Source organism: Anomaloglossus baeobatrachus, chromosome 5, assembly GCF_048569485.1.
Source record: "Anomaloglossus baeobatrachus isolate aAnoBae1 chromosome 5, aAnoBae1.hap1, whole genome shotgun sequence".
Lineage (NCBI taxonomy): Eukaryota > Metazoa > Chordata > Amphibia > Anura > Aromobatidae > Anomaloglossus > Anomaloglossus baeobatrachus.
The window spans coordinates 187,361,759-187,389,472 of NC_134357.1; the positions used below are offsets into that span (position 1 = coordinate 187,361,759).

Below are 27,714 nucleotides of genomic sequence, written 5' to 3' on the forward strand. Positions count from 1 at the left end.
ACTGGCAGAGTGTCCTTTCAGCCCATGTTGATACAGTACTAGTTTCACTGTGGGTGATGACACAATCTTACCAGGTTCCGCCAGCATCTTCACAAGGTCTTTTCCTTTTGTTCTTGGGTTGATATGCACATGTCTGACCAAAGCAGGTTCATCTATGGTACACCAAGCCCGTCTCCTTCCTGAGCGGTATGATGGCTGGAGATTCCTATCTTGTTTGTACTTGCGTATAATTGTTGGAACAGAAGAATGAGGCACCTTCAGTGTTTGGAAATTGCACCCAAGGATTACTAGATTTGGAAGTCCACAATTCTCTTCCAGAGATCTTGGCTGATTTCTTTTGACTTACCCATGATGCTACACAAAGAAGCAGTGTGTTTCAGGTGTTCTTTAAAATACATCCAGAGAGGTGTCTCTAACTCAGATGTTGCCAATAAGAAGCTTCCAAAGAGATGACATCATATGAGGTGTCCCATATTGTTTAAAAGTACACTACTCATAGTGTATGTCAACTTTTGACTTTGCTGAAAGCAATTAAAATGTCTTAAAACATTCTCTCTCTCATTATTCTTGCATTTGGCAAATATCAAAAACATCAGGATAAAGGATAGAAATGTGCATTCCATCAGAGGAAAAACGTAATTTTTACTAAATCCGTTTAATAGGTTAAAACCAAGACACACAAACAAACATTGATGGCGACTAGCAATCTTCAAACAATATCTCAGAACTCTCCCTTGTAAAGTAAAAGGCCATAGGGGCAGAAAGGTAAGTATTGAAAATGTCCAAGTAAGTGCCACTATAGTTATCTGCCCTGGCGGTACATGAAAGCAGCCTCAAGCAAATTCATAAAGCACAATTACTAATAAAGACAATACATAGATGGAAACAAGGTACAGCACACCTTGTGTTATCTACAGCTGGGGGGCCAAATCCACAGCCACACAATAACACTCTTACCTTGTTAATAAGTAGTACTCCTGGGCCTCCCAACGCACTTTGCTGGTGGACTCATCAGAGGAGCACGTGGGCAAAAGAGCATGCCATCTTATGACAAGAGAAAAGGGGCATCGATACTGAGATGTCCGACCTGTGCTGCGCAGAAAGTAATAAAAATGCCTTAAAACATTCTCTCGCTCTCATTATTCTGGTATTTGGCAAATGTAAATAATTTGGTCCCTAACTGACCTAAAACGGGAAAGGTTTATTCTGATTTCATGCCAGATAGCGAGAAAAACATGCAGATGTGTCTTTATAGATAGCATGTAAACTTCTGGTTTATATCTCTGTCTGTCTGTATATGTATACATACATACACACACACACACACAGGGTGGGCCATAAGTATGACCACACACTGATAAAATGGAAGTGGTTGCTGATATCACATTACCGATTGTGGCATATTAGTACATGGGTGGGGCCAAACATTTGAGGCCGGGTGACGCCCATGGCAGCCATCTGCAAAGCTGACATTTTGAATTCAACTTTAATTGTTTCAATGGGAAGGGGGTCATGTGACACATCAAGCACAGAGAATTGCTCAAGAAAAACAATGGTGTGCTCATTTTTAACGTAGCTTTATTCATTATCGAGTTATTGACACTTTTGTGACATGGAGCAGCGACAGTAAGCCACTAATGTGCTCAAAGTGCTGCCCATTGTGTTGAATTGTCAACGCGATTCTCTTCTCCCACTCTTGACACACCGAGAGCAATACCGCAGATCCAGGATCCAGGATGTGGGGCATCTGTCTGAAACAACGGATACAGGAGGCCTGTGCTAGCATTTCTTCTGCAGTATTGCTCTTGGTGTGTCAAGAGTGGCCACAAACGGTAATGTGATATCAGCAGCCACTTCCATTTTATCAGGGTGTATGCATACTTATGGCCCACCCTGTATATACATATACTATATATATATATACACACACACACACCGGTATATATACACACACACACACTTACACACACAGAATATACATACATACATACACATACATACTGCGCACTCCCCATCGTGCACCATCCGGCATGCTGCGCACTCCCAAGCGGATGGAGCATGATGGGGGGTGCGCAGCATGGCGGATGGAGCACGTTTGGGAGTGCGCAGCATGGCGGATGGAGCACGTTTGGGAGTGCGCAGCATGACGGATGGAGCACGTTTGGGAGTGCGCAGCATGACGGATGGAGCATGTTTGGGAGTGCGCAGCATGCCGGATGGTGCACGATGGGGAGTGCGCAGTATGGCGGATGGAGCACGTTTGGGAGTGCGCAGTATGGCGGATGGAGCACGTTTGGGAGTGCGCAGCATGGCGGATGGAGCACGTTTGGGAGTGCGCAGCATGGCGGATGGAGCACGTTTGGGAGTGCGCAGCATGGCGGATGGAGCACGTTTGGGAGTGCGCAGCATGGCGGATGGACCACGTTTGGGAGTGCGCAGCATGGCGGATGGAGCACGTTTGGGAGTGCGCAGCATGGCGGATGGACCACGTTTGGGAGTGCGCAGCATGGCGGATGGAGCACGTTTGGGAGTGCGCAGCATGGCGGATGGAGCACGTTTGGGAGTGCGCAGCATGCCGGATGGTGCACGATGGGGAGTGCGCAGTATGGCGGATGGAGCACGTTTGGGAGTGCGCAGTATGGCGGATGGAGCACGTTTGGGAGTGCGCAGCATGGCGGATGGAGCACGTTTGGGAGTGCGCAGCATGGCGGATGGAGCACGTTTGGGAGTGCGCAGCATGGCGGGTGGAGCACGTTTGGGAGTGCGCAGCATGGCGGATGGAGCATGATAGGGGGTGCGCAGCATGGCGGATGGAGCACGTTTGGGAGTGCGCAGCATGGCGGATGGAGCACGTTTGGGAGTGTGCAGCATGGCGGATAGAGCACGATGGGGAGTGCGCAGCATGGCGGATGGAGCACGTTTGGGAGTGCGCAGCATGGGGGATGCAGCACGATGGGGAGTGCGCAGTATGGCGGATGGAGCACGTTTGGGAGTGCGCAGCATGGCGGATGGACCACGTTTGGGAGTGCGCAGCATGGCGGATGGAGCACGTTTGGGAGTGCGCAGCATGGGGGATGCAGCACGATGGGGGGTGCGCAGCATGGGGGATGGAGCACGATGGGAGGTGCACACCTCCCCCCAACACACACGCGCACTGCACAACACACACACACTAGGAATCACAAACAACGCCCTACACAGACACCCACACACACAGACAACGCTGCACACACAAATATACGCACATACTGCACAACACACACATTGCTCAAAACATACCTCCCCCCAAAACACACCACACCCACACAAACCGCACAACACACACACACACACAACGCTACAGACACACAGCGCTCCACAAACAACGCAACACACGCAACACACATACAACACCGCTCTCACCCCCCGCGACACTCAGAACATGTACAGCGCCCTACACAAACACTTGGTAACTACACACAACAACATCTATATCTATATATATAATTGCCTTATTCTGTCTGTCTGTCTGTCTGTCTGTCTGTCTGTCTGTCATGCTCCGAAATTGTGTCCTTACGGTGACACAAAGCTGATTGGCCGCTGGGCTCGCCATGGCCCCGCCCCCCCACACGGATTGGCCTCTCGCCCCGGCTCTCTGCAGGCCCCGCCCCCCTCACGCAATGCACGCTCGCTGTGGCCCAACTGACACGGGGCTCCGATTCCCAGGTGAGTACACGCACACATCAGATCACACTCACTCTCACACACACCTCACACATCACATCCACACATCACAACATGCTGGGATATCGCTTGCTTCTACACCGGCTCCGTCAGGATCCCAGCAGCGCCAGACATAACCTTGCGATGCTGGGATCTTAACGGAGGCCGTGAAAGCTGGTAACCATTATACACATCGGGTAACTAAGGTCCCTTAGTTACCCGATGTGTATCATAGTTACCAGTGTACACCGGCTCACACTCACTCTCACACACACCTCACACACACATCACATCGCATCCACACATCAAGGTCCTGCAGCTGCGGAACATACATAACATAACAGCACACACACACACACAAATCAGATCACACTCACACACACACATCACATCGCATCCAAATACTCACAACATCCTGGGATATCGCTTGCTTCTCGGCGGCGATATTGTGCTGTGAGCTTCCAGGACCTGACGGAGGATCACATGGCCAGAAGCATGTGATATCCCCGGATGTTGTGAGTATCAGCGCGTATGTGCAATATCGTCAGTGTCTGTGTGTGTGAGTGTATGCGATCGGGTGTGTGTGAGTGTATGCGATCGGGTGTGTGTGAGTGTATGCGATCGGGTGTGTGTGAGTGGATGCGATCGGTTGTGTGGGTGAGTGGATGCGATCGGTTGTGTGGGTGAGTGGATGCGATCGGGTGTGGGTGAGTGTCGGCAGAGGAGCACGGCGTGCTGGAGGAGGCTGGGAGCAGAGAGGCTGATCTTGGGGAAGGCTGGGAGGGGGAGGCTGATGCTGAGGGAGGCTGGAAGGAGAGAGGCTGAGCAAACGTGCTCCATCCGCCATACTGCGCACTCCCCATCGTGCTGCATCCCCCATGCTGCGCACTCCCAAACGTGGTCCATCCGCCATGCTGCGCACTCCCAAACGTGGTCCATCCGCCATGCTGCGCACTCCCAAACGTGGTCCATCCGCCATGCTGCGCACTCCCAAACGTGCTCCATCCGCCATACTGCGCACTCCCAAACGTGCTCCATCCGCCATACTGCGCACTCCCCATCGTGCACCATCCGGCATGCTGCGCACTCCCAAGCGGATGGAGCATGATGGGGGGTGCGCAGCATGGCGGATGGAGCACGTTTGGGAGTGCGCAGCATGGCGGATGGAGCACGTTTGGGAGTGCGCAGCATGACGGATGGAGCACGTTTGGGAGTGCGCAGCATGACGGATGGAGCACGTTTGGGAGTGCGCAGCATGCCGGATGGTGCACGATGGGGAGTGCGCAGTATGGCGGATGGAGCACGTTTGGGAGTGCGCAGTATGGCGGATGGAGCACGTTTGGGAGTGCGCAGCATGGCGGATGGAGCACGTTTGGGAGTGCGCAGCATGGCGGATGGAGCACGTTTGGGAGTGCGCAGCATGGCGGATGGAGCACGTTTGGGAGTGCGCAGCATGGCGGATGGACCACGTTTGGGAGTGCGCAGCATGGCGGATGGAGCACGTTTGGGAGTGCGCAGCATGGCGGATGGACCACGTTTGGGAGTGCGCAGCATGGCGGATGGAGCACGTTTGGGAGTGCGCAGCATGGCGGATGGAGCACGTTTGGGAGTGCGCAGCATGCCGGATGGTGCACGATGGGGAGTGCGCAGTATGGCGGATGGAGCACGTTTGGGAGTGCGCAGTATGGCGGATGGAGCACGTTTGGGAGTGCGCAGCATGGCGGATGGAGCACGTTTGGGAGTGCGCAGCATGGCGGATGGAGCACGTTTGGGAGTGCGCAGCATGGCGGGTGGAGCACGTTTGGGAGTGCGCAGCATGGCGGATGGAGCATGATAGGGGGTGCGCAGCATGGCGGATGGAGCACGTTTGGGAGTGCGCAGCATGGCGGATGGAGCACGTTTGGGAGTGTGCAGCATGGCGGATAGAGCACGATGGGGAGTGCGCAGCATGGCGGATGGAGCACGTTTGGGAGTGCGCAGCATGGGGGATGCAGCACGATGGGGAGTGCGCAGTATGGCGGATGGAGCACGTTTGGGAGTGCGCAGCATGGCGGATGGACCACGTTTGGGAGTGCGCAGCATGGCGGATGGAGCACGTTTGGGAGTGCGCAGCATGGGGGATGCAGCACGATGGGGGGTGCGCAGCATGGGGGATGGAGCACGATGGGAGGTGCACACCTCCCCCCAACACACACGCGCACTGCACAACACACACACACTAGGAATCACAAACAACGCCCTACACAGACACCCACACACACAGACAACGCTGCACACACAAATATACGCACATACTGCACAACACACACATTGCTCAAAACATACCTCCCCCCAAAACACACCACACCCACACAAACCGCACAACACACACACACACACAACGCTACAGACACACAGCGCTCCACAAACAACGCAACACACGCAACACACATACAACACCGCTCTCACCCCCCGCGACACTCAGAACATGTACAGCGCCCTACACAAACACTTGGTAACTACACACAACAACATCTATATATATATATATATATAACAAAAATCATACATGAACTACACAATACGTAAATTCTAGAAACCCGATGCGTAGAATCGGGCCACCTTCTAGTATATATATATGTCCGACCTGTGCTGCGCAGAAAGTAATAAAAATGCCTTAAAACATTCTCTCGCTCTCATTATTCTGGTATTTGGCAAATGTAAATAATTTGGTCCCTAACTGACCTAAAACGGGAAAGGTTTATTCTGATTTCATGCGTGTGTATATATATATATATATATATATATATATATATATATATATACACACAGACAGACAGAGATATAAACCAGAAGTTTACATGCTATCTATAAAGACACATCTGCATGTATCTTTAGGAACAGGTCAGTTAGGAACCACAATTATTTATATTATTGACCTGATCGGTAAACACAAAAAAAAAAAAAAACACCAAAATTACGGTGTTTTTTGGTTGTTGCAATACCACAAAAAATGCTGTAACGAGCCACAGCAAGGTATCAGTAAATGTGTTGCTTTGCCCTGCAAAAAATAAGCCATCACATGGCTGCATCGAGTGAAAAAAGAAAACCCTACAGGTCTTGAAGAATGGCGACACAAAGTCCCAATTTAGATCTTTTAAACTGATTTTTTTTTCACCACTAAAATAATGAATAAAACTGGACATATTTAGTATCGCTGTAATCATACTGATGAGGAGAATCTTATTGTGAGGTCATTTTTACCACAACATGTACACTGTAAAACCAAATTCCAAAAAACATGTCAGATTTTTTTTTACAATTTCTCCACGTTTGCAATTCCTTCCCTGTCTTCCAGTGCACTATGTGGTAAAATGAACATTATCATTCAAAAGTATAACTCGTCCCAGAAAATTAAGCCCTCATATATCTATGTGGACAGAAAAATATAAAGTTAAGGCTCAGGTAAGAAAGGAAGGAAAAAGGAAAAGGCAAAAAATGGAAATTGGTCCAGTCGTGAAGGGGTTAATGTGAACATCAGCAAGTTTTGGCTCTTGGTAGGTATATAAGTGTCTGTATCTAAATGCTCTTTGTATGCATGTGTCATTTATACACACACACACACACGTGTCTGCGCTCGGTGTACACATGCAAGTGTACTATATGTGCTCCGGACTCTGCAGTGGTGTGTGTTCTGCAGTTCTGCGCATTTCGGTACAGCAGGCACGCAGTAGTGATGTCATCGCACCCGCTATGCTCTGACATCAGAGTGCAGATATAGTGGGAGAATGATGCCGATACAGATGAAAGTGAGATCACGGGGGGCCGTCACCAGCACTTTCACTGTGGCCCCTCCGACTCACGAGCCCCAGTCTGTCGTAGTCTGTCGCCATTGATAGTATGCCACTCTTGCTGCTAACATGATACTGGATGGGACAGATTGGTGCATTAGGTTGCTTTCACACTTGCGTTCGGCGTAATACGCCGCTATGGAGAATAGCGCAGTCCATTAACGCACTGTGCTATTCTCCATAGGCTTGTATTGACGACGCACTGTAACGCAAGTGTCTGCGTTTCATCCGCTGGACGACGCTGAGTCGTTATTTTGACGAAGCGTCAGCTTAGCATGTCCAGCAGAACGATCTAAATTGTTTAAAATCACTCCTGGTCTCTCTCTCTCTCTTTTGGTCGGTCTCTCCCTCTCACCCCCTCTCTCATACTCACCGATCACTGGCACGGCACTGCACAGCTGTCACACTGCTCTGGCAGCTTCTCCTGCTTTTAAAAAAGGCAGAGAGAGAGGGGAGAGAGCACGATCTGAAAATGGCATGCATCATATAAAAAGTGCAAATTCACAGATTTATTCCAACTGTACTGTAATATAAATGAGATTTTTAGCAAATAATTGATCAATTCTTTGAGCCACCCCTGCCAACGTCACGGCAAATCTCAATAGGGGGGTCCTACACTATATTGTGTATTTCATGTGCCATGCGGCCTCCTAGATAAAGTTAAAAGCAGAACCATAATGGAGCACACATACCTGTAACCTGTATATATAACCGCTTCTATGTTGCAAAAGAGGCAATTGTGGATAGAGGCCAGCCCAGGTCCCAGCATGTGGAGCAAGCTCTACACATACCAGGACTATATCAGAACTGACCCTCCCAGTGCCAGACAGCAACCATTGATAAAGGCGGACCAGATCCAAGTATGGTGCTTAATTAGCAATGCCTGTGGAAAGGGCGGTCGATCATTATTTCATCTCATATTCCCTGCTTCCCCCGCCCACCAGCACCTATGATTGGTTGCAGTCAGATCCGCCCCCACGCTGAGTGACAGCTGTCTCACTGCAACCAATCACAGCCTCCGGTGGGCGGGTCTATGTAGTGCAGTACAATAAATAAATTATTAAAAAAAAATGGTGTGCGGTCCCCCCCAATTTTGATACCAGCCAAGTGTAAAGCACATGGCTGAAGGCTGGTTTTCTCAGGATAGGGAGCCCCACGTTATGGGGAGCCCCCCACCGTAAAAATATTAGCCAGCAGCCGCCCGGAATTGCTGCATCCATTAGATGCGACAGTTCCGGGACGCTACCCGGCTCATCCCGAATTGCCCTGGTGCGGTGGCAATCGGGGTAATAAGGAATTAATGGCAGCAGCCCATAGCTGCCACTAAGTCGATCATGATCATGACAGGTGTCTATGAGATAACCCACCACGATTAACTTGTAAGTGAAAGTAAATAAACACATACATCCGAAAAAATCCTTTATTTGGAATAAAAGACAAAAAAAAAATCACCCTCTTTCACCACTTTATTAATCCCCAAATACCCCTCCAGGTCCAACGTAATCCACACAATGTCCCACGACGCATCCAGCTCTGCTACATGAAGCTGACAGGAGCGGCCGTAGAACACGACCGTTCTCTATCAGCTCCAGCAGCAACTGAAGTAAGTTGCGCGATCAGCTGTGCCCTCATTCAGGTTACCCGCGGCCACCACTCTCAGGTGGAGGACTTCAGCTGTGGCCGCGGGTCACCTGAGTGATGGCACCGCTGATCGCGCAGCTCACTACGGTCACCTCTCTCTCTCCTCCCGACTGCAATTCTCCTTTCCCGGCGAAACATTAAAAAAAAAATTACCTTTATTAGCAGACGATTTGCAACGCAAGTGTGAAAGCAACCTTAGTGATTGTTCTGTGCCCGTTATTATTCATCAACCTATGTAAAGACTGAAGGAAACAAGCACAGAACAATGTCAATATTGTCGCTTGTGCTCGTTTACCGGTCCAAACTCATGTGAAGTTCATGTAAATGTAGCCTCCTAAGTGTTTGAGTGTGATGGTGCAATATGTGAGCATATAGGGCCCCACTAACCTTTTGCCCACGGCCCCGCTTTCTTTAAAACTGGCCATGCATGATGGCTGCTCCATTTAGCAGAGGTTACAGAATAATTTATGGCACTTGTCAATATTCAAAGTTTAGCCTTCTTTAAGTGTCCTCCCTGTCCTTGTTCCTACTTCCCTGTTGCCAGAATTCAAATATTGTGACTACATTTTGGATTTTTGTTGAATACTTTTTTAATTGGAAGAAAGTTATGTTTCATAAGGACCAATTAAGCTATGCACTGGTTCTTTTATACAAAATATTGAATAGGTATAGTGCCCATATTGTCAAGTTCTCATCTATTCCAATTTAGGATAATACATTTTTGGATTTCTATGCTTTTCTTCTGCCTTCTTCTTTCGATCCTGAGTAATACTCACCAGTAGGGTATGTCCACTATTTTGTAAGAGCAAATGAGAAAGTGACTAATACGTTTTGAAAAATGACAGTGGATCACAGCAATAGAAAGTCATCACTCACGTGTTGTCACTTATAGTAACTATTACCATCTTGCAATTGCACATACAAGGTTCATGAGCATTTACATATAGAGAGGCTTCCAGGGTAGCGTTTGCCTCCCCAAGGACGTAGATGGTATTAGAAGCTGTGTACACCAGGACACTCCTAGTACCATATATCCCATAGCAGCTTCCATAATATGAGAGGTTATGAGTGAGTACATAGTAACCAGGCTGGATCAGCCCAATTAATGCATATCCTATGTAATATAAGCAGTGACTGCAGGCCATGTGCACAGATCTAGCCCGCCATTACCTATTCCACACGCTTCATAGAGTCCTGTTTGTTTAAGACAAGCTGCACCTGCTTCCCACCTGCCTGCTTTGTGCCATACAAAGAAAAGCTTGTTTTTCCTGGAAGTTTGCCTATTAAAAAGAAATTATCTGTGTCCGAAAAACTGCTATCAATCTTTCTCAAGTAGACATCATTCTTCGTATATTATATAGTCCATGGCCAAAAGTGTTAGCACCCTTGAAATTGTTCCAGAAAATAAAGTATTTCTCCCAGAAAATAATTGCAATTACATGTTTATTTCCTTTGTATGAATTGGAAAAACACAAAAAAAGCAGAGAAAAAAAGGAAATTGGACATAATTTCTCACACAACTCCAAAAATGGATAGAACGAAATTATTAGCACTCTCAGCCTAATATTTGGTTTTACCCACACCCTTTAGAATAGATAACTGCAATCACTCCCTTCCTATAAAATCAACAAGATCAACAAGCTTCTTATACCTCTCAACTGGAATTTTGGACCTCTTTTCTCTTGCAAACTGCTCCAGGTCGCTCATACTTGAAGGTTGCCTTCTCTCAACAGCAATTTTAAGAGCTCAGGACTCTCCGCCACTCTGTTCCCATCTATTTCTGGAGCTTCTTGAAGTATGTTTGGGGTCATTGTCCTGCTGTAAAACCCATGAGATATAATGCAAACACTGCTTTCTGACACTGGGCACTACATTGTGACCCAAGATCCGTTGGTAATCTTCAGATTTCATGATGGCTGGCACACAGTCAAGGCATCCAGAGCCAAAGGCAGCAAAACAATCCCAAAACATCTTTGAACCTCCACCATATTAACTGTAGGTACTTTGTTCTGTTCTTCTCTTTGAAGGCCTCCTTATGTTTTCGGTAAATAGTAGAATGATGTGCTTAGCAAAAAACTCTTAGGCCGAGTCACACTTGCGATTGGAAAATCGGACAGATTCTTATTCTAGAAAGTAGCATGAGCTCTGTCCAAGCGTTGATCCGTGTGCAATGCAACTGCAATGCGATTCTGTGATTTTCTCTAGATTGTAGTCCGTGTGCAATCCGTGTGTAATCCGTATGTGATCCGTTTTTATTCTCAGCAGCTATGTCATCTGCCATTCAGCTCTGCTACATGCCCTCTGACAGCAGACACAGACAGAGCCGCGCGATCAGAATGAACTTGGATGAACTTCACCCAACTTCATTGTCATCTCGCGGCTCTGTCTGTGTGTTGGGGCCTGATTTTCGGTCACCACTGAAGGTCTCACTGGTGACCGCAAATCCCCTGACTAACTGAAGCGATCTGCGTGATCAGCTGTGCCGTCACTGAGGTTACCCGCGGCCACAGCTGAAGTCCTCCACCTGAGATCTGTGGCCGCGGGTAACCTGAGTGACGTCATCGCTGATAGCGCGACTCACTTCAGTTGCTGCTGGGAGCTCACAGAGCTCACAGAGAGCGGTTGTGGTCTGTGGCCGCTCTCTGTCAGCTTCCGATGTAGCAGAGCTGAAAGAGTCGTGGGACCTCTGTGGATTACGTCGGACCTGGAGGGTTTTTATTTTGTCATTTATTCCAAATAAAGGATTTTTGGGTGTATATGTTTATTTTCTTTAATTTACAGGTTAATCATGGAAGGTATCTCGGGGAGACGCCTGCCATGATTAACCTTGGACTTAGTGGCAGCTATGGGCTGCCATTAACTCCTTATTACCCCAATTGCCACCGCACCAGGACAATTTGGGATTAGCCGGGTACAGTCCCGGGACTGTCGCAGCTAATGGATGCGGCAAATCTGAGCGGCTGCTGGCTGATATTTTTAGGGTGGGGGCTCCCCGTACGTGGGGCTTCTCATCCTGACAATACCAGCCTCCAGCCGTATGGCTTTACCTTGGCTGGTATCAAAATTGGGGGGGGACCGCACGCCGATTTTTAAATTTATTTATTTTGCTGCACGATATAGACCCGCCCACCGGCAGCTGTGATTGGTTGCAGTGAGACAGCTGTCACTCAATGTGGAGGCGTGTCTGACTGCAATCAACCATAGGCGCCGGTGGGCGGGGAAAGGAGTGAATACGAGATAAAATAATGAGCAGTCGGCATTTTCAAAAGAGGAAAAGCCGCTGGAGCTTTGTGACAGCTGTGCAGCGGCCGCGCCGGTGATCGGTGAGTATGAGAGAGGGGGTGTGTCGCCCGGGGACCAGGGGGTACTTAGATCCGGGCCACGGGGTCACTTCTGTGGGTATCACGGTGGCGTGACCCGGTCTGTGATCCCAGGCTCCACAGTAAAAGGGGGGGTTTGGTAAGGGAGATTTATATTGTCCGTGACGCCACACACGGTTGTGGTGATTGGAACACCACCGCTGCTCTGGACGGGGATCCCGGGAGTGATGATATGGAGCAGCTAGATGTTATTTCTCCCCTCCGTGGGTAGGGGGTTGGTTGTCCCGGGGCCCGGTGATGGGGTAAGCAGGAAGCAGGGCGCAGTGCTGCGGTGCGGTGCCCGAGGGCACGGGCGTACTCACAAGTATTTCACACGGAGTCACTGGTAAACTAGGAATTGTCGGTGTCCGCAGCCTTCGGTACGGGGGTGTTAGTGTCCCACACACGGTGCAGCAGCTCCTGTTCTTTCCCTGCAGCCAGGTGCCTTTCTCTCCACTCTCTTCCTCCTTCTCCTCAGCCGGGAACGGGGAATACACTCCCCTGCAGTGATCCGGGTCACCCAGGTACCGGGGGGCCACTACCCTGCCCGGCTACCTCTGGCCCCTTCCTCACTCACAGCCTGTCCCGGCCCTCTCAGAGCACGCTTCACCATCAGCCTGGGAGCTACAACTCCAGACTCCTCTTCTGTCTGTCTCTCCAAACACTCTGCTCCAGCCCCTCCCCTCTGCTCTGCTTTTCTCTTACACTGGGGGCTGTGGTTTGTCCTGCTGCACCAGTGTGAGATCAGATTACCAAGGAGGATTAACTCTTTCTGTGACAACCTGGCTTTGCCAGGGCGTCACAGGGGTGAGAGGGAGAGACCGACAGAGAGACAGAGATGGAGAGACCGACTGACAGAGAGAAAGAGATTGACCGACATCGACAGACCTCATTCATTACAGTGTTCTCTGCAACATGTGATAAATGTATTTGGAAAAACGCATGTCACTAGGATGGTGTGTGTGCCGTCCATGTGACATCGGGTTTTTTTTCTCGCACCCACAGACTTGCATTGGTTTGACTCACGCGAGAAACTCTAAAAATCGCAGCATGCTGCAATTTTTTTCTCAGTCCAATTTGAGCTGAGAAAAAAATAGTAGATCGGAGCTGCGTCATTGATTAACATTGGTCCGAGTGCAATGCGAAAGTATTTTACCCACAATTTTGGAAAAGTGCCAACAATTTTGTCTGACCCATTTTACGGGATTTGTGTGAAATTATGTCCAATTTGCTTTTTTTTGTGTTGTTCTAATACACACAAAAGAAAAAAAATGTGTATAACAAAACATGTAATTGCAATAATTTTCTGGAAGAAAGACTTCATTTTCTGGAACAATTTCAAGGCTGCCAACACGTTCGGCTATATAAATCACATTGTCATTGGTTTTAAGATAACAGGTCTAGACCATACCACATTGTATTAACCAAAGTTTTTACTCGTTTTGCCATAATTTCCAATAATGACGTTTGATCCGTATTCACTATGATCTTATATGGTTTAATGGTGCTGATCACCAGATACAATGTCATGTGTTGGCAAGCATGTTACAACACAATTATACTCTACGCTACTGTAAGCACAGTGGGCATGGGATTTCTATTAGCCCAGGGTCACAGTACCGTATGCATCCGATGCGAGAGACTCCATTGTGATATTCTAATGACCCTCAGCTCAGGCTCTGCTGAAAGTGTGATCCAAGTATCATGCAACTGTGACCCAATTTTGTGATCGGATCACAGGTGCGGAGAAGAAGGAGAGAGTGATATCTCCCTCTCTTCCGCTGTCTGTCTCTGTGTATATCGGTATTTGTGAGGTTAGACACTGATGTTGGTTGGTGATGTCTGGTTTACAATGTATTACCGAGGTGTTTAAGGATGAGTCCTGTTTTTCTGCACAGAACTCAACAGTCTATGGCCCTCACCTGGAGCATCGTGGGTGGACTAAACTGCTAAAATAAGCACAGGTGTTTCCCAACCTGTTGTATCAAAAGCTGAAAGTCTTTTTAACACTGTGTAAACTGATCTGCGGTGCGGGTTTTCTTTCCACAGCATGTCAATTTCTCCTGCGGAGACACTTGAGTCTCCTGCAGGCGAGAACTCAGCGGTCGCAGTGAAAATATGCTGCTTCCGATCGCCTACTAATCAGATTGTGGGAAAGTACCTTAAATCACAGTTTAAAGCCGTACCATAGCAGATGAGTATGATTGCAGCCTAATGAGACTAGTAACAAGTGCTAATTGGCTTATTTATAGTTGATCATCAGTAGTAAACAATATGCCAAGATCACCCGTCTGAATGTAGTACAGGCTGCATTGTAATATCAGAGGGAAGTCCTGGGGAAGAAGGGGGACATCTTCTGTCTGCTTTCTCCAGACTTTGACACTCATAGTTAGAACAAAGCTGTTGGCTCCAGTAAAACATTTTGAGAAGGACCCTTCAACTATCAATTGTAATGATGAGGATTTCTAATATGGCAGATCCAATCCTGGATCCTCACAGCTATTGTACCCGTCTGGGTATGTAAAGCCTCCCTTTACTAGATGTAGAGAGATTACTTCTATGTGCTGATTATAGGGCACATCGTGCTTCATGCTGCAATGAAGGTGAAAGCTTCACCTATTCATATTATGTAATAGCGAGAGAGCTGCATACAACAGCTGAATAACAATGAGTAAAAATTTACCTGATTTCTGAATTGTTAATGATCAAGAGAAATGTGAACCTACATAATGACATCATACCATCAGGGCAGCACAGTAGCCCAGTTATTAGCATTCTAGCCTTGCAGCGCTGGGGTCCTGGGTTCATATCCCACCAAGGACAACATCCGGATTTTCTGGTATCCTCCCACGCTGCAGAGACATACTGATAGGGAATTTAGATTGTGAGCCCTAATTTCACCATTGAAGTCTATGAAGGTTTTAGCCTACACCCCCCCCCTTACCAGCTGCAGCTGGTTGCCTTAAATTGCAAAACAAAATAGTCCCAGTGGTGGGGCCCCATGGGTGTGATTTGCATCTCTCCAACATTTACAGCATATCCATTGATCAAAATAACTTTTATCATTTACTTTGACATTGCATGGTTCAGCCGATGGAGTACCTAAACCAAAGCACTTACCACCTAGATTAGTAAGGGTGTCCTATAAATCTCTTTTCAGCTTTACATTTCATTCACTGAGTCAAGCCGTCTTTATTTGGCCAAACACGTAGTCTAACCATAGAGCTGCCTATCCATGTAAAATGCCATTCTATATTCAGGCTCATATTAGGTATAACAAAGACGGATATACAGACTGGCAAGGAGACAGGCATTGTGACTCCTTCGGGCCCCTTTCAAATAGGTTTAGAATAGGAATTACATCCCTCAATTCAATGGGTGGTGAGAACTTCTGCAGAGACCCCTTATTTTTAGGTCCTACAAACAAGGATGTGGAGAGCTAACCAAAGCAAAATAAAAACCATTGGGGCAAGCAAATACTAAGTCCTCCTACTGCCATTCCACGTAGAAAGGGGTGCGGTTAGTTGACCTGCACCAGAAAGAGGTACTTCGTTATATCTGTTGAAGCGTAAAACAACGAGATTCTTTTGCTGTATTACCAATCATCGCCATCATGAATTAGATTTGTGACATGACCATAATATATGAGCGGCCCCTCTTAGATGTTCAGAACAGCTGATCACTCACAGAGTGCGGGCGTTTACTGCCAAACAATAACTTTATCTTCTTGTGCCTGTAAATGATTCATACAGCGCAGTCCTGTGTGTCATCTCCAGGAATAAAGGGATACGTGAGGTGGATCTACACATCCTACAGCCAACATGAGCTCATCATTCTCCATTTTTATCATGTTAATCTTCCAGCAGACATTCGGAGGATTTTCTTTGCCCCAAAAAGTAACTTTGTTTGTGGTTGATTATCTGGGATTTTTGATATTCTCCCATCTTCCAGGACATTATTTTTATTTTTTATAATAGTGTCAGAGTAACCCCTGTATATTCTGGTGACTGGCTCATGCAGCCTTTATCTATCCTCCATTTCTTCGAGATAGCTGGACCATCCACGTAAATAAGCACTTGTACCTTGTGTCACTCCACTGTAGATTGTAAGCTCTTACGAGCAAGACTGTCTTTATTTTGCTTTACTTATTGTACCTTATATAACTGTTACTTATGAATGTTTGTTTGTATATGAACCTCTGAATTGTAAAGCGCTGCGGAATATGTTGGCGCTACAGAAATAAAGATTGTTATTATATTATATTCCTTCTCATTGCGGTGAATTTTGAGTTATTAACATTGATGATGAAGTGCAGAAGTTCAAGGCTGTTACTGACCTGTAGAATACAATTTGGACAGTTTTTGTTCATTTTTTACAGAATGACTACAGACGGGTGCGTTTTTTCGGGCTGCAGAACAATAATTATTTAATGAAATCATTGGTGTAATGAACATTTGCAGCAGGCAGAGGACACAAGTCTCTTTCCAGGGAACAGAAAATTAATTTTGAACCATAAAATTACTCATGATGCAGGGCAAAGTGAAAGTCATATCACTGAACACGGAGATTGGAAGGATTTTACATGAACCAATATCCACTAACTAGTGCTTAGTGCCAGACACTGGGGTTATGGAAATGACAGTAGTGCTGGGAAAGTGGCAATGAGCCCCCTCCGCAGCATAGCCCGGTGCCCGGCTGCCTCTCCTCCTATAGCGACATGTCTGGACAGAGTCTATGGTTCTCACATCGTCCTGGGGTGTCAGACATTATGTGCTCATTTTACATACACAGTTGTCAGAGTTTTCACACTTTATATTACTTTTTTTTTGGGGGGGGGGGGGTGAGGGGGTGCAAATACATAACACTTTTCTGTCCATGACCATCAGATATTTCCAATAAAGATTTTCCCTTAAATACAACTTTTAAAAAATTATAATACATTAAATATATTGAAATATAAATATTAAAAATAATAAAACATATCTTTTTCCTAGCCAAACACGATAAAACACTTATTGCAGCGATTTTTAATCAGTTTTCCCATCCATCACAGCTTCTAATTATCTTTAACTGCTCCTCCGCTCATAAATCTGTCTTGTTGCTTTAAGCGAGCATGAAAGTGAGCCAAAAACAACAATTTCATAACTTCTGTAGTATTCTGATGAAACAAATACATATAAAATCAAATGGCAACAGAATCTAATCTAGTTCTTCCATACTGAAGAGTATGTCAACAAAAAGTTTGGTTACAGATGTAGCAGAGTGGAGTTTGTCACCTGTGCTGCTTCATAAGAAAACCTCATTTATTATATTAACTTGGGGAGCTGGATGAGCGGGCACTACCATGCTCGATACTTGTAACGGGCTGTCAAATGCTTGGATGGGCTTGACTTGTGTACTGAGTATAATAGAAGTCTTCCCAGAAAAAATGCTTGTGTTCCCCATTGACTTCCATTATACTTGGTACACAAGTGGTGCCCATCTGAGTGTCCGACCTGCTCGTTACGTAACAAGTAGTGAGCACCCAAACAAGGTTCTGCGTACTCATCACTACTCGTTACGGCATCTGTGCATGGTAGTGCTCACTCATCACTACTCGTTACGAGTACAGAGCACGGTAGTGCACCTGAGCATGTTAGTGCCCATTCATCACTATTTTCTACTGCACCTGAGCATGGAAGTGGTCACTCATTACTACTAGTTATGAGTACCGAGCACCCAAGCATGATAGTTCACCTGAACATGGTAGTGCCAACTCATCACAACTCGTTATGTGTAGAGCACCCAAGCATGGTAGTGCTCACTCATCACTACTCGTTACAAGTACTGAGCACCCAGGCATGGTAGTGCCCACTCATCACTACTTGTTATGTGTACCAAGCATGGTAGTGCTTAATTATCACTTCTTGTTACTGCACCCAAGCATGGTACTCATCACTACTTGTCACGAGTAATGAGCACCCGCGCATGGTAGTGCACCCAAGCATGGTAGTGCCCACTCATCACTACTTGTTACGTGTACTGAGCATGATAGTGCTTATCACTACTCGTTACTGCACCTGAGCATGGTACTGCATTCGAGCATGGTAGTGCTCACTCATCACTAAATGTCCCAAGTAATGAGAACCCGCGCATGGTAGTGCACACTAAATGTCCCAAGTAATGAGAACCCGCGCATGGTAGTGCATCCGCGCATGGTAGTGCCCACTCATCACTACTTGTTATGTGTACCAAGCATGGTAGTGCCCACTCATCACTACCTGTCACGAGTAATGGGCACCCACGCATGGTAGTGCACCCGCGCATGGTAGTACCCACTCATCACTAATTGCCAGGGATCATGACACATACATGACACAAATCCTGCTCTTCTGCAATCCCTGTAACTTTTCATTACACAGCTCTGATTTCCATCCCCTGCCCTAGACTTTATGAGCAAACACTGACATATGGTGATAAGAATATATGACAAGACTGTGTTTACATTGCACCCAACAGCAGCTGCCTGCATCTTTATCAAACTTTCAATCCACTAGCTCACCTGCACGGGGAGTCCTGGAAGAGGTCCGATCATAGTGAAGCTGGCCAGACACATCATAAAGCAAGGCAGGTTTGATTATTGGGAATTGTACAGTAACGTTCCTATATTGTATGTCAGCCTGCCAAGCTGCACACAGTAGTGTCATATTGACAGATTAAGATGGATTGAGCATTTCATAGTATAAATGTAAGTATCTGAGCCCATGTCCCACCTGTGGATATGTATCACAGACTCTAGCTTGCTTATGGGTCACATAGAAACTTTTACAGAATTCAGTTTATAGCAAAACTTTGCAAACTAGAAGGTGAATGCTATGAAAGCCAGATTACTGGAGAGCAAACTACCCAGGAAGAGGCCAGTGCGAAGGCTTTATGGCAATGAAAGAGTCCCCGATGTGGATATGATTTATTGAGAAAATAACCTATTTTACGCACTGCAGATATTTGTATGCAGCAGAGATTATTAATATCAATAGTAATTATTTCTGATGCTGGGTAGAAGAGTTTCCTCATCCCGGGCATTACAAGTCCATAGGAGGCAGCAGAACTCACCTTGACACAGGCATAGGATGCAGAGTGCCCACCTGGCTGATGCCATGCTGTGTGGGCAATGGCTTCTCTCTTGGAGGTAGAAAGTTGACCCTCTGCAATAATCCACTTCTTGTCTCCAGGGCGTGTCTGGCAGGAGACTACAGCAAAGATTTCGGTATTGTAGGGACTTGTAATTCCTCAGCCAGACTGCCCCATGCCGCCCTGGTCTTCTCTGGTGAGTGCAGGTTGTGCCCAGCTCAGTCCTGGAGCTGAGTGTCCGCTATGCTCACCTCAGCCTGTAACCTGGAGTGCTCAGCATGCAGTATGGGTCTGCACTGTACATTGTCATTGATCATGCTGCATGCTCCTGTCTGCCTGCTTTTGGGAAACAGATCTGGAAGAGATAAGACCCCTCCTTGAGGTTCAAGACTGTTCACAAGACAATGAAATCCACAGAAAGAAAAGTTGATAAAGATAAGAGTCAAGGTCCACTCCTCAGATCAAGTTATTCTCCAAAACATAGTAAGGATGGCAATGTCACCTTAAGCATTGCCTAGCCCTGGCACTCCTTATGGCACTGTGCCTGCCCCAGGAGATACAGGACCACGAGTCTTCAGCAGGACTTCCAGCTCTAACAATGTGTCTGCAGATGTCTGAGGATGCTGCTGTGTCAGTGCACCCTGGATCCAGGGATTCTGTCTCCCTTCTTACAAGTGATGCCTTTGGGTGGATCCTGCTCTCCTAGACAGGCAGAGCACTAATGAAAGCAGGAGCAAATGGGCACTCAGCTACACCCAGCTTAATTAATAAACTGCAGCCAGGAGCAAGCAGGGGAGGGGCAGGCGGTGGGGGAAACACTCATATGTACTGGGATGAAGTTAAAAGGGCAAAAGGAAGGAACAGACACAGCTATCATCAAAACCAATCAGCCAGAAAATGCACTGCCAAAGCCGCAGGCTGCCTGAATGCCATGGTGTAGCCCCCACCCCAGGAGCACCTGCTCAGAGGTCGGGGCCCAGGCTGACCATTGTACGCATTTGTGTATAATCTTTTATTTCACTTTTCCTCTGAAAATGAAATATATTCTTCTTGCAGAGACTCGGCAGAAAACATTTAAACAGCACAGCTCACCACTTTTCACGGGAATTTTACCAAATAGGTGGGTTCCTCATGAAAATACCCATTCTGGAGCACCTTGTCTTATAAAGCTGGTTTCGGATTGCAGACCGCAAATCCTGAACCGACTGCGAGACTCTTTTTCCAAACTAGCAGACCCATTCATGTCCGAGGCGGTTGGTTCAGGCATTGTGGCCCATAACCTGATCATGAAACATGGGCATCTGAATCCAGCCCTCTGTTATGTGTATTTCCTCCTAAATATATAAATTTACTGTAAATGCCAGGGCTGCACAGTGACTTTGGCCACGAGAAATGTTGTACATTATATTATCCCCCATTTTCTTGAGATATCTGGTTTGTCATTGTAAATAAGCACTTGTACCTTGTCCCCCCCCCCCCATCTCATTGTAGATTGTAAGCTCTCACGAGCAGGGTTGTCTTTTTTTCCCTTTAAATATTGTATTTTCTATAACTGTTACTTGTTTGTATATGATCCTCCTGAATTGTAAAGCGCTGCGGAATATGTTGGCGCTAGAGAAATAAAGATGATTATTATTATATTATGCTGCGATGTAGCAGCAGCGAATGGTGATAAGTGGCTGCACAACAGTCTGTCCAATAAACAGCTAGGCACTGCTGCAGCCAATCACTGGCCTTAGAGGACATATGCCATAACACTGGCGGCCACAGAGCCGGGCCCCTGTGCAAGAACAATATATGGGCCATTTGCAGCCCAAGAGCTCATAATTATAATTCCATCTCTTTGGAGGTAGAAATGGGCCACCCAACCTCTAGACCCCCTGTGTGGCCGCACAGGTTGCACCAATGATATGCCCATCTGTGCTGCAAATACAAACCACCATGACAGCCAATGAGTGGTCCCAGAAAAACCCTTTGGGTCTGTATTTTCTTATATAACTTCAGCACTGTAACATCACAGTGACAGAAGCTCTTACTGCTCCCCTATACGTTGCCTGATGAAACTAGGTATACATAGATCACTGTTCAGGAAAATTGGTGACTGGCAGTGCCGAGCGCCATAAGGTAACATTCTGATTTTGCTATAATGTCCTGTTATTCCCTTTCTCTCCTCTTTATGCCGATGCTTTCTCTATTCCATGGGAGAAAAGTTGATAAATGGAAGTTTTTTATACTTATGCCTTTCATCACTACATCTTGAGATTTGACTTTTCACTAAATAGTTTATTTTTCTACCGATTTCCCGGTAAAGATTTATATTAGCAGGCATACACTTCTTCAATAATGGACTATATGATAAGTGCTAGGGATAGTACCTACTGAGGATTTATATAATAAAAAATAGCATCAGATCACCTTTCAAAAGAAAATATTATAAAACAGGGGCATTGCTATGAGAGAAAACAGGAGCACGTGCCAAAAAGCCACTTAAGAACAATTTAGACTGGCCAATAATTGGTAATGAGCATTCTTGTACACATGGTGGCATAAAAATCAGTAGCACATTACCCCATCTAAATGGGATATGCTGTCAATAACATGATGCTCTATGGGGGCAGAACAATTGTGGTAAGGATTACGGTATTCTGTTACCATTGGTAATTGTTGGCAGGCAGTTTAAACAGGTCAGAAAAACACCACCGATCAGTTTGTATATATTTGATTGGTGCATATTAACAGACTTCAATCAGCCTGTTTCATTGGATCTTTACACTTGGCCTGGTTAATTAGATACAGGACCTAACCCATTGCCTCTGACTTAATTTAAAGCTCATGGGCCCCATTGCAAAATCTACAAATATCACAGATCTTTAATACTATTGGTTTCTCATATGGGCACCCCTAGACTTCAAGACCCAGATGTATTGCAACCCCTCTACCAACTATAGTTACCCTCCTCCGGCCCTTTGCCCCTGGTGGCTCTGTCATCTGGTACACCCACTCCAGTAATTACTATGACGTTACCTCAGTCCATACATTACTCTCATTACATCACATAATACAAGCGTTGTATGTCGGGCTATAAATGAACGACATCTTCCTAGGATTTCAATGCATAAAACTCATCTATATAAAAAATGGAGGGAGAGACAAAAATAAGAAGTAAAACTGAAATTACCAAAAGGAAACCATACAGAGAGCCATAAAATATAATTTTTATTAGTTTAAGAATAAAAACAAGGTATAGACAAGAGTGATTGAAAGAAACACCAACATAAACAGCAGGGGAGAAATGAGTAAAATAAATGTGCCGGTACAAAGCTATGCATACACAGCACTGCTTATACTGTCAGAAAGGTGAGACAATTGTATGCATAAGCAGGCAGGGTCATAAATAATAGAAGGTACAAGTGACAGTCAGAAATATACCGTCACATTAAATCCACAGTAATCAGAGTGATATCTTCAAAATGATCCATAGCAATTACCTAATGGCATCTCCTCCTGCTGGTGCTGGCGTCCGTCCCTACACGTGTTTCAGCATAAAGCCTTCATCAGGGGGCTAAAAATAAGAAGTACACAACTGGCAGTGGAGCATAGCAGGCCTTCACATGCATGGTTTGTCAACCTCTGTATGCATCCATAGTTATAGTCTCTAAGGCCCCCTTCACACACACGTGTCTCCGATACGTATTTAGCAGTTTTCTCACGTATCGGAGATACATACACACGTAGACCTAGGTATTCCTATGGTTTTAGACACACATAAGTATTTGCGCACGGAACGTGTGTCCGTTCCGTACTTACGTGTGTCCGTGTGTTTCTCACGCCGATATGTCCGTTTTCTCTCCGGCATCACGGGTGTCACACGGAACACAAACGTGTCATATGTAACACACACGGACCACACGGATGTGTTCCGTGTGACACGCACCGGAGAGAAGACATGTGTTTGTGAGAAAAAAACCCCGAAACTTTACTCACCTTCTCCTGCCCTCCTTTCTCTGCCTCTGCTGTAACTTGCTGCCGACCGCCACTCATTATGCTAATTGAATATTCACTTCACTGTGGCCAGAAGCAGCGGGGAGTCACCAGGACCGGAGACCGAAGATCAGCACCACGGACAGCGACGCCAGGGACAAGTGAGTAGAAAGTTCCCGTTCTCCGTGTGTTATCACGGAGAACACACGGAGAACACACGTAGCCCATAAACACGGGTCACGGAGAGCAAAACGCACCTCTGACATGTCCGTGAAAAATGTGCGTGATTTTCACGGACGTGTGAAGGGGGCCTAAGGCAGTGTTTTATGGAGGATGAAGAAAGAATGAAGCAGATACACATAGAAGAATCCATGAGATATTATGGGCTATTGTATCCAGACAGTGAATGCTTATGGTGAGCCTTACAAGATATTAGAGAAGCCCGTTATCTAGTTGAGTATCCAGTAGCAAGCACTATTATTGTCCTTTTAATTTTCTAGTGCCCCACTTGCCTAAGGGATGCCATGATACACCTACACCTAATGAAGAAATATATTGAGCTCCCTATTGTGTAAGCTTGCTTTAATACAGAATAACTTTACTGTATATGAGTTCTCAACCTAAATTCTGAGCCTCCATTTGTAAGATATAAAGAAAAATGGCTAATGAAAGGAGAAGGAAAATTAAGAAAGTGGTAAACCACAAGAGGAAATGAGCTTTCAGTGATAAGAGAGGATGCAAGAAATTGGCTCCGGTGAAGATGAATGAGAGAACAAATGACTAAAGGGGGTCATTGATAGACGAAAGATAACAAGAGGTTTTTGGCTGCACATATGGAAGTAGATAATAGCAGAGCAAGAGAAAACTGACCTTTAATGGTCTAACTCTATCTTATTCACCGACGAACTGGAATAAAAAAAATCTGCATTGATTGAAAGCTCTTTGGTTTGATAACTGTTCTATAGAGCAGAGGAACAGAAGTTGGTGCTCCACCACAGTCCTATCAGGGCTCATATTCACGTGGGCCAAAAATTTGTATTCTAATTTGTAGTAAAAAAGTTTCAAGGATTTTTCTTATCTCAACCTTTTATGACAGAAACAGGGCTAATGCCATTTATTCTAGATGAGGAGCTACAGAAACAGTCTACAGTGTTGTTGAGCGGGAACGGTTAGAGCTAAAACTAATAAAAGCTCTAAAGTCTCCCGAAGTCCTCAGATGGACAAGCGGCTGGAAGGCACAGCTTCCGAGAAATAAGAATATAAAAAACACAATCGGCAGTGTTAGGTGCACACATACCGAGAACAAGACCTATCCTGTTAGCTGCTCAGAGAGTCCTCAGAGTGACTGTCCGTGTATGTACAGGGCACACCAGGACAAAAGGCGCAGCTCAGTTAACTCCACTGAGCTGCTGTTGAAGGACTGGATCGGTAGTGCAGAAGTGGGGAGATTGACCCTACCAGTACCTCACCACATTATCTTGGTGTGACGGGTACTGTCGCCTAACCCTGCCTACCGCTTCCAGACTGTATTGGTGATTGGTGCTAATGCTACTGAATGGCTGCACAGCTCTGAACCACTCCACAGAGCATATGTGACGCACGCGCAGCCATGTGCGTCGTCCAGGATTTTTTAAAGACTAAGCCCTGCCCCAAGCCAAGCACCAGATGGCAATGGCGCCTGCAGCAGCCAACCAGGGACCGTCACATCAGCAGTGACATCATCAGCGGCCAATGCGGGACTGCCATGTCGCCAATGATGTCTTCGTCGGCCAATCATCGGGTGCTGCATCACCGGTGACATCAGCAACGGCCAAACAGAAGCGGCTGCATCACTGGTGATCTCACGGACATGCACAGTAGCATGAATCCCTCACTTAGAGCCAGAAAAGGCAGCGGGAACAAGCGCATGCATAGTAGGGCAAAACAGAGACTTAGCCTCAGAACATACAAAGACCCTGGACACCTGATGCCTAGCAGCCAAGCACCTGGAGCGGCGGATAGGTGGTGCAGGAGAGCCAGCAGGCACCACAGCAGTGTCTTCCTCAAGTTTGGAAAAGGAAATAACTTTTGCATTGCTGGGAGTCTGACTGCTGGGACCTCCGCTATTACTGAGAACAGGGGGCTCGCCCTGTGTGAATGAGCGAATCATACACAATGCTGCACCGTTCATCTTTATGGGAATGCTGAAGACCATCAAATGCAGCGTTTCATGTTTCTCAAAATGGCACAAAAATTGCACTAAACTTTGAAGCGTACATAAGATCACGCCATTGGGGCTTGAGTACATTTTTTGTCACAATTTGAGACTTTTTGAAAAGTTGAAAATGATGTATCAGGTAAAAATATTTGGAATACCTAACTCCTACCAAGTGGCGAAGATAAAAAATAAAACATACGTGAACATGTGAAATTTAAAAAAGGACAAATTGAAAGATAGCTGGCAATCCATTGGTTTTCTCCCACACTGCAAAACAGAAGAATAACATACAATATTTATGCCGATGTAGTTCTTGATCGGACATGAACTCCGGATACCAGTAATAAAGCAACAACCCTGACATTGAGCCACTGTAGGTTTGATCTACTCGGTTTAGTGATTGTACATCTTAAAAGAAAGAAAATGAAAAATAATACAAAATATTTCTCTACAATAGTTTCTTATTTTGCATAAATAAGGTCCTCCTTGCCCAGAATATTTGTATTAGATTTTCACTGTATGAATTTTCCCATTTTTTTTCATATGTGACAGATGAAGTGTAAGGAAGCCTGTCAGATGTGGAAAGGTTAATAATGCTGGTGCGACAGTCGGGGAGGAAGAGAAGAATGACAACATACTGAGTCATTAGGAGCAGGAGAAATCCCATTTAAAGAAGGTGATCTACCAGACAGTTCCTTATTTATTAAACAGGATTAAAAATGGCCACTCAATTTACTGAATAATTTAGTTAAGGAAGAATATACATCCATATCTTTATCACAGGACATTTGTTTTTACCTTGACAAACTCATTTCATCAGTTGCTAACAACCTTCTTCCGAACCACAGAAGATATTCCCTTAAGAATATAATCCACACTACAGACACTGGTTCAGTCCTACAGCTCCTACAGCTGAGGCTTTCACATGACGAGGACTGGATTACTGCTGCCATGTTTAAAGCGTTTGGTTATCTGCATGTCCAAATGGCAGGTACAAGACGCCCAAATGGAAAGTTTTTTTTAAGATGTCTCCTTTTGTTTCTTCTCACTATAGATGAAGGTATCTACTACATTTCCATTGATTATGTCTTGTTGGGCCATGATAAATAGGAAGAATAGAAAATCTACCAAATAGGGTAAAAATAATGATAGTGAAGAACCCCTGGCAGGGGTGTGGGGTAGCACCATAGACATGTTTCATGTGTTAATATGCGATAACAGATCATTGAAACGGGTTGTATATTGGATTTCTACAATTGAGAAGTCGCCGCTGCTCGGATCCGGACCTTCAGGGGTGGTGGTTCGAGGGTCTCCGGACCGGGGGTCTCGCGGACATGCCGAATAAAATGGGGGACTTAGATGTACGGGCTAGGCCGTAATAGGTTTGTGACGCCACCCACGGTGTGTGGTGAGGTGGGACACCACCGCTGCTGTTACGGGGCACCCGGGGGAGATGTTGTGCAACAAGATGTTAAGCCTTCCGTGGGCAGGGATGGTGGCCACGGGACCCGATGGCTCTGGTGCAGGGGGAATGACGACCGCAAGGGGTGTTGGTGTACTCACTTTCAGTAAAACACACAAGTCTCTGGTAAACCAAGGTGGTGGTGGCCGATGCCGTGGCCGGTTGCGTTTGGGATCCCCCACCCGGCTGGTGGTCTCTATCCTTTTCCTGCAGTGTTTAAGTAGAAAAGACTTCCCAGTTTGAAACGTAGGAGTCCGCTCCTGGCTGGAGAAGCCATGCCCGCAGACGCTGGCCCGTGGGATCTATGGGCCTTGGTGGTGACCTCTTATCCCTAATCGGTGGGCTGTTGTCTTCTATGAGGGACTTTGGGTCTGACAGAACCTCTAGTCTTAGCCTCAATCGGTTAATTAACCAGTTCCACTTGTTTCTGGC

The 27,714-nt window shown here is 46.2% G+C and overlaps 1 protein-coding gene across 2 annotated transcripts in view; it reads right to left on the bottom strand.

The window, feature by feature from the left end:
• Positions 1-20,375, bottom strand: part of RET (ret proto-oncogene) — a 168,311-nt gene extending 147,936 nt beyond the window's left edge. The window contains exon 1 of one of the 2 annotated variants that reach the window (XM_075349037.1): positions 19,625-20,375. In XM_075349037.1, the coding sequence (XP_075205152.1) occupies positions 19,625-19,670 (46 nt within the window). In that variant the 5' untranslated portion in view covers positions 19,671-20,375. Of the gene's footprint in view, positions 1-12,855; positions 13,141-19,624 lie in introns of those variants that run through there. The other variant, XM_075349038.1, reaches the window with a different exon arrangement.
• Positions 20,376-27,714: the final 7,339 nt, after the last annotated feature.